Source organism: Phoxinus phoxinus (assembly GCF_949152265.1).
Source record: "Phoxinus phoxinus genome assembly, chromosome: 4".
Classification (NCBI taxonomy): domain Eukaryota; kingdom Metazoa; phylum Chordata; class Actinopteri; order Cypriniformes; family Leuciscidae; genus Phoxinus; species Phoxinus phoxinus.
The window spans coordinates 37,371,539-37,379,039 of NC_136879.1; the positions used below are offsets into that span (position 1 = coordinate 37,371,539).

The 7,501-nt window shown below is 39.6% G+C and overlaps 1 protein-coding gene across 1 annotated transcript; it reads right to left on the reverse strand.

Annotated features, from left to right (window-relative positions):
* Nucleotides 1-426: 426 nt before the first annotated feature.
* Nucleotides 427-1,700, reverse strand: LOC306996988 (uncharacterized protein). The gene is made up of 3 exons (XM_079609976.1): nucleotides 1,637-1,700; nucleotides 1,359-1,477; nucleotides 427-1,188 (listed from the first exon to the last, which is right to left on the reverse strand). Exons 1-3 carry the CDS (start codon nucleotides 1,637-1,639, stop codon nucleotides 594-596), a joined length of 717 nt encoding a protein of 238 aa, XP_079466102.1. The 5' UTR covers nucleotides 1,640-1,700; the 3' UTR covers nucleotides 427-593.
* Nucleotides 1,701-7,501: the final 5,801 nt, after the last annotated feature.

Below are 7,501 nucleotides of genomic sequence, written 5' to 3' on the forward strand. Positions count from 1 at the left end.
TTACTGTCTAACACTAACATCACTGAAAGCTGTTGCGATCATCATCAATTTGTGTATCTGCTTTTTCTCATAGTTATATGAAAAAGTCTATATTTATTTTCTGTACTGCACTTAGCCTAATTTTCCGCTTTTTTCCAGTTTGTTACCTAAAGCGATTTCTGTTTTGTTTGTTTAAAATAAACTCATGTCCGAGGCCTGATGCCGGCACCCGCTGTGTCTGTCTTCCTTCACCCCGACAGCTGCATAAAGCTTGTTTTCCTTCTTGTCAGTAATGTTAACAATGCACCCGAGCTCTCAGATAAATACAAACACCCATACATCTGCAGTGTTCACAATAAACCACCTTTTGCATTATGACTCTCCCTTCTGACTTTATGACCCACATCTTATCTCATCTTAAAAAAAAAACACACAAACACAAAGTTTGCCAAGCAGAAGTATTTTATTAGTTCAAGTTGGAAGCAAGGTTATTTTTGAAATGCATTTTACTACATCTAAGCATACTGATTATCAAAACAAAGGATAGTAGATCTCACTAATACAGAATCACATGGGAAAGAAAGAGGTGAATGTTACTGCAGTTAGATCTCTCTTTAAGGCAGACAGCGCGCATCTATGGCAGTGTCTCCTTCCCCTTTACAAGCATAACACTCATTCTCACTCACACAGCGGAAGAGAGGAACATGATCCACAATCTGCTTAAACGCAGTCTGAAGATCTATTTCAGTGTCAAACTTCCAGAAATCCTTGAAGACAAAAGCTTTAATTCCATCATGTTCTTTCCATTTCTTCAGCGCATTTATAATGTTGTGACTGCTTGATGGATTCAGACACGTGTCAACACAGGGAGATTCAAAGGTGTAGAAAACAGAGCAGCCGTCTTTTCTTTTATTCAAGAGTTTGCTCATGGGCGAGTTGTCAGCAGGATTCAGCAGGAGAGACTCTGAATGCATGTTGTATTGCTTCTTTTTACTAATTACAACTTTCCTAGTTCCTGCAGCGATGAGATCTGCACCCTGGTAAAGTGCGTTTGTTTCATCAGTAATAGCATTTTTCACATTCGCAGCATTCTCCTGAGTCAGGAAGGTGTTCTGGGTAGGAATGAAGTTCTGTTGACACTGATCCTTCGGCACATTGATGGCGGTGGCGTACTGACGGGGATGTCCATCTGTATCGACTCTCTTATAGCTGGAAAACAGGAAACAAGATCAAGTATTGACTATGACACACTCCCATGTTTTCAATCCATGACCGTTTGACTGAGTGCTTCTCATTTCTCTACTTCCTCTTTTTTGCTCTACTTCCTCATCGCTTAACTTAAACTTTAAATTTTTCATAGACACTGGAGGAAGACTTACTTCTGCTCAAAGAAGTTAATAATACGGGCGAGAGTCTTGATCTCCACGGTGTCAACACTTTCTGTCCAGTCGGGAAGCAGGAAAAGCAGCAGGAGTCCACTCAGAAACACAGTGAACTTCTAAAGTCACAAAAAAACATTATAAATTGACTAAAATCATGTGCATAGTTCATTTTAATAGAAAAATACGCCCATTCAAAGTGGCAAAAATCTACACCACCTCTCACCAACACCACTTCTATTAATAATAATGGCTAGTAAATCTTCAATGTGACTGACCATGTTTGTTGTTTCAAATCTTCAAGCCCAGAGGTGCTCTGTGAGTCAAAGAAGAAGGAGTGATAAGAGTGAAAGAGAAACGGGGTGGGATTTATTCTGAGTCTGGATCAGCCCTCTCTTTAAAAAAGAAGACCACAAATCTACTAAGAAAACTGCCTTAATCATTGATTTTCACAATCTTGAATAATGCTATTGACCTTTTTTTTTGTCTGTATGACTCAATAAATAGCAATTAATATTAGAACAAATATTATACTATATTTTAATAAATGTCTCAATATTTTAAGCATATTTGCCCATTTGTTCGGAATTTGAAGGAATTTCGGAATGTCTCTCTGTATCTCTGTGACACCTGAAATCTGTCGCCTGCAGGCATCACGAGCCTGAAACATTTTCTGACTCTGAAGGAATCATGAAGACTTACTTTCACTGTTTAAAACTATTTTAAAACTACTCTACTTCTTACACTTTTTAACGGAAAACACGTTCTAAGGAGCGGTCACATTCACCGTTGTTCTAATTTTCTGGCTATTTTCACAGGGTCAATCCAGACATTTAAAAAGAAAAAGTTCCTCATGCAGATTTCACTCCAGTTGGCCAACAGAAAACCTGCATTTTCATCCTCAAATGACGCCTTACTTCAGGTAGCCTAAAGACCGTTTAGCCTAAAGTAGGCCTACCACGACATTAACCAAGCTTGACATAGGCCCTGTCCCAAATGGCACCCTAAGCACTCGCGGTCTTCCTCTGAGTCCGCACTTTCGTGACGTAACGCCGCTTTGACTGTCGGGAAGAAGTCTGCTGCGGAGTCCGCGTCAGTGCAGGCTTGGCAAAAGTGCGTATCGAGGGCGCAAATCGAACGCAGAGGGGGCGATCGCGAGCACCCTTCAGAGAGCTAAAATGAAAAATTGGACACCCTACGGTCTCACAGACATAACGGACGCAAGCACGCGGCAGCCATTGTAAGTCCACAAGACCGAAAGTGCATATGAAGTGTGCCATTTGGGACAGGGCCATTAAAGCTGCAGTCCGTAGTTTTTCATCTTTGTCGCCATCTCTGTTCAAAATCTGTAATTGCAGTTATTCACAGAATTAATTTTTACGGGAAAATGTCATCTGAACAAGTAACATCCACTTTTGTTCTGACCAACTAAGGGGGAAAGCATTGCAGCAAATCTCGCTGATTAAATCTAACGATCGCTTATTATATCACATCAAAACGTGCAAATTATACTTTGTTCTCAAATTGTTAATGTTAACAACATCAGCATTGCTTGACTACATTTAATGCCCTTCAGATATTTATCCCGCATGGGCCGGTTGCAGTCTCTTTTTTTCTGTAGCCACTCCGAAGTCCAAAGTCCAAAGTCTTTTGCATTTTACAATGGGCGAGTCTCCAGCTGTCACTGGTGATTGTCGTTTGAACCTTTCTGGATCCGCCATCAAATTGATAAGTTTAATTATATAAAGTGCAATATAGCCTACTTGCCGACACTCCTTCTTTATGTGTACAGAAGTGCCGAGACACCTTCTTTATGTGTACAGAAGTGCCGAGACTCCTTCTTTATGTGTACAGAAGTGCCGAGACTCCTTCTTTATGTGTACAGAAGTGCCGAGATTCCTTCTTTATGTGTACAGAAGTGCCGAGACTCCTTCTTTATGTGTACAGAAGTGCCGAGACTCCTTCTTTATGTGTACAGAAGTGCCGAGACTCCTTCTTTATGTGTACAGAAGTGCCGAGACTCCTTCTTTATGTGTACAGAAGTGCCGAGACTCCTTCTTTATGTGTACAGAAGTGCCGAGACTCCTTCTTTATGTGTACAGAAGTGCCGAGACTCCTTCTTTATGTGTACAGAAGTGCCGAGACTCCTTCTTTATGTGTACAGAAGTGCCGAGACTCCTTCTTTATGTGTACAGAAGTGCCGAGACACCTTCTTTATGTGTACAGAAGTGCCGAGATTCCTTCTTTATGTGTACAGAAGTGCCGAGACTCCTTCTTTATGTGTACAGAAGTGCCGAGACTCCTTCTTTATGTGTACAGAAGTGCCGAGACACCTTCTTTATGTGTACAGAAGTGCCGAGACACCTTCTTTATGTGTACAGAAGTGCCGAGATTCCTTCTTTATGTGTACAGAAGTGCCGAGACTCCTTCTTTATGTGTACAGAAGTGCCGAGACTCCTTCTTTATGTGTACAGAAGTGCCGAGACACCTTCTTTATGTGTACAGAAGTGCCGAGATTCCTTCTTTATGTGTACAGAAGTGCCGAGACACCTTCTTTATGTGTACAGAAGTGCCGAGACTCCTTCTTTATGTTTACAGAAGTGCCGAGATTCCTTCTTTATGTGTACAGAAGTGCCGAGACTCCTTCTTTAAGTGTACAGAAGTGCCGAGACTCCTTCTTTATGTGTACAGAAGTGCCGAGACTCCTTCTTTAAGTGTACAGAAGTGCCGAGACTCCTTCTTTATGTGTACAGAAGTGCCGAGACTCCTTCTTTATGTGTACAGAAGTGCCGAGACTCCTTCTTTATGTGTACAGAAGTGCCGAGACTCCTTCTTTATGTGTACAGAAGTGCCGAGACTCCTTCTTTATGTGTACAGAAGTGCCGAGATTCCTTCTTTATGTGTACAGAAGTGCCGAGACTCCTTCTTTATGTGTACAGAAGTGCCGAGACACCTTCTTTATGTGTACAGAAGTGCCGAGACTCCTTCTTTATGTGTACAGAAGTGCCGAGATTCCTTCTTTATGTGTACAGAAGTGCCGAGACTCCTTCTTTATGTGTACAGAAGTGCCGAGACACCTTCTTTATGTGTACAGAAGTGCCGAGACTCCTTCTTTATGTTTACAGAAGTGCCGAGACTCCTTCTTTATGTGTACAGAAGTGCCGAGATTCCTTCTTTATGTGTACAGAAGTGCCGAGACTCCTTCTTTATGTGTACAGAAGTGCCGAGACTCCTTCTTTATGTGTACAGAAGTGCCGAGACTCCTTCTTTATGTGTACAGAAGTGCCGAGACTCCTTCTTTATGTGTACAGAAGTGCCGAGACTCCTTCTTTATGTGAAGTGACATAATGACGCAAAGACATGCTCGAATTTCCCGCAGAAATCCACCAGTAGGCCCTACCACTGGATTTAAAAACATTAGGCTATTACAAGCGTTTTGCGAGCTAAGGCAAGCAGAGAGTTTTGAACACTGGCTGGTTATGCAGGCCTACTTGCTCAAATTTATTTTGGACAATTTTTAACCCCAAAAAATTATGGACTGGAGCTTTATATTTGCCAAGGTACCATGGTTTCTTTTAAAAACCTGGCCATACGAGGTAGGCTAAATACCTTTGAATATGAATATAGATATTCAACAGTCAACTGACATCATCATTCAGATATTTCAAAATGTTGATGGACTTCATGTCTGCAATAAAACGTGAAAATATTAAGTAGCATTATTTTAGAGTTAATTAGAATATCTTTTAAAATAACAAGACCGTTTGACTGTAGAGTCGCAGTTGCAATTACAAACCAGTAGGGGGCAGCATTGCAATGGAAATAAATCAGCAGGTATCTGAGGATACGCAACAGTTTTGAGTGTGCATGAATATCAAATATATAAAGAGAGGGGGAAACCACACATTTAACACCAGTAGCCTATATGTGTAGCCTACAGTATAAGGTAGTCTTTAACTGTACTAAATGCAGAGCCAATGGAGCGTTTATTTATTTATTTTTGTTGATGGAGAAGAACTGAACAAACTACATGGTCATATTTTGTTTGAAAGATAAGCTAAATTAGCTTATTGTTTAACAGTTATATAAAAACAGTATCTCACTCACAATCACAGATGTTTCAAAAGCACACTTGCCTGGCTGTGTTATTAAAAACTGCATTAGCTAATGATTTAGAAAATGTTACACCAATCTGATGTACAACAAATTGTGGAGCATATCAAATGACTTTCATGCTCAATATTATTACAAAAAAAAGCTTTTCCCCTCTACTTATAGAAAAATCAACAATAATTGTGTTTCCAGGCAAGCGTAATGAAGTCAAGACATGTTTGAGCATCAGATGAAAAACAGATCAGACTCTCTCTCTCTCTCTCTCTCTCTCTCTCTCTCTCTCTCTCTCTCTCTCTCTCTCTGATGAACATGTGCCAGACCTGTGAACTTTGCACTTTGACCCCTCAGATGATGGAGCAGGGTGAAGGAGAGGACTCTGTTTGAAGGTTGGCATTTACAGGGGAAGACTGCAGGTCAAAAGAAGCTTCTGAGAGAGCCATTGAACGAACAAAAGATGCATGAGTTTGTCATAAAATAGCATCTGTCTCCCTGTCTGTTATTCTTGAGGTGTTTTGAGGAGGTTTTCAGTGTTCACAGGTGAAGCGTTTGATCAGATGAGGAAGAACAGAGACATGAATCATCCGGGAAAGTGTGAAACGTCTATGAATGGAGACAGATGTGTGAGAGATGAATAACCTCTGTTGTTTTTATAATGACATTTTGAATGAATTATAGACTAATTGAATCCTTTAAAAAATCCATATTAGCTTTATGAATCTAAAGTATAGCTAAGTAAATAAACGCACAAACAGGGTTTATTGTCAAACAATGAATGATTTAATTAGGCAAAATATCTGTAGGATACATATACATAATCACACACACATACAAAATAAATTAATAAAAAAAAACATTCAGAGTTTTTGTGGCTGTATTGTCAGTGTTGCTGAGCGTTTTTAGTTTTTGACCATCTCTTGTAAGAATAAAAACAATGGCAATCTTAAGCATATCAGATAATATCAAATCAGTAGAAATATATTTACTAAAAATAAAAAAGTAATTTTCACAGTGCATCTTTCCAACACCATGAATAACAGCAATGCTAAAGGAATTATTTTTGAAATGTATAATAAAACGGACCGTATGATTTCAAACTCACTTTAAAAGGTACACTATGCATCTTTTTTGTTCAAAATTAACAACATTTAAAGAATCAATACATAAATTATTTTCCCAAAATGTGTTTTTGTCTTACCCTGATTCATTATGGTAAGCCTGTTATAAGTGTTTATATTTTAGACCTGACGGGATTGTAATTGTGTACATACGTCACTAGCCTGTGTGTCTCGTCATATCCGTAAATAGAGAAAAATGACATGTCTGGTTTGCGAGTGGATCAGGTTAGTTGTCACTATACGAGTGAGAAAGGTTGACATCGATCTAAATCTCAAACCTCCGGGGAATCACACGTTTTAAACAGACACAGAACAGAGGACAGTCTGCTGGTGAAAACGAGCCCGTAATAAAACATGAATCAACATTGGCTTGGCTTTTCAGAGATGGCGAGAACTGAGTGAATACGAAGATGGTGTTTTATTACTCAACAGGTGAGTAAGGTATTTTATTGAACAGATAAATTATTATGTAGCTCTCTAACTGAGTTGATTGTAACGCATTATCTATTATGAAGGCTGATTTCATTATGGTTGTTGTGCTGGAATTCACTTTCAAGGAAGTAGCGTGTCTATAAATGTGTAAATCTACAGTAATGTCTTCAGCTAGTCAGCTTGAGATCCTTCCCATCTAAACTGGTTATACCTCTGAAGCCTGGTAGTGAATATTTAATGAGGAGCAGGATGAACATATTTCTGTGGTTTGCAATGGTAATGGATATGACAGAGTTGATATGTTTGGTCTGCTACGGTGCTTCTGTTGCTGCAGGGTAAGTACAGGACTTGCTGCTGTTCAATATAGCATAAATTAATACCCGTAGCAGATCTATACAGGTGGAGCTGGGGGAGGTGGAGGGTTTCTGAAAGCACGCTGCACTGCTACAGAAAATATTGACCAAGTATTTGAAGGTTGAGCTA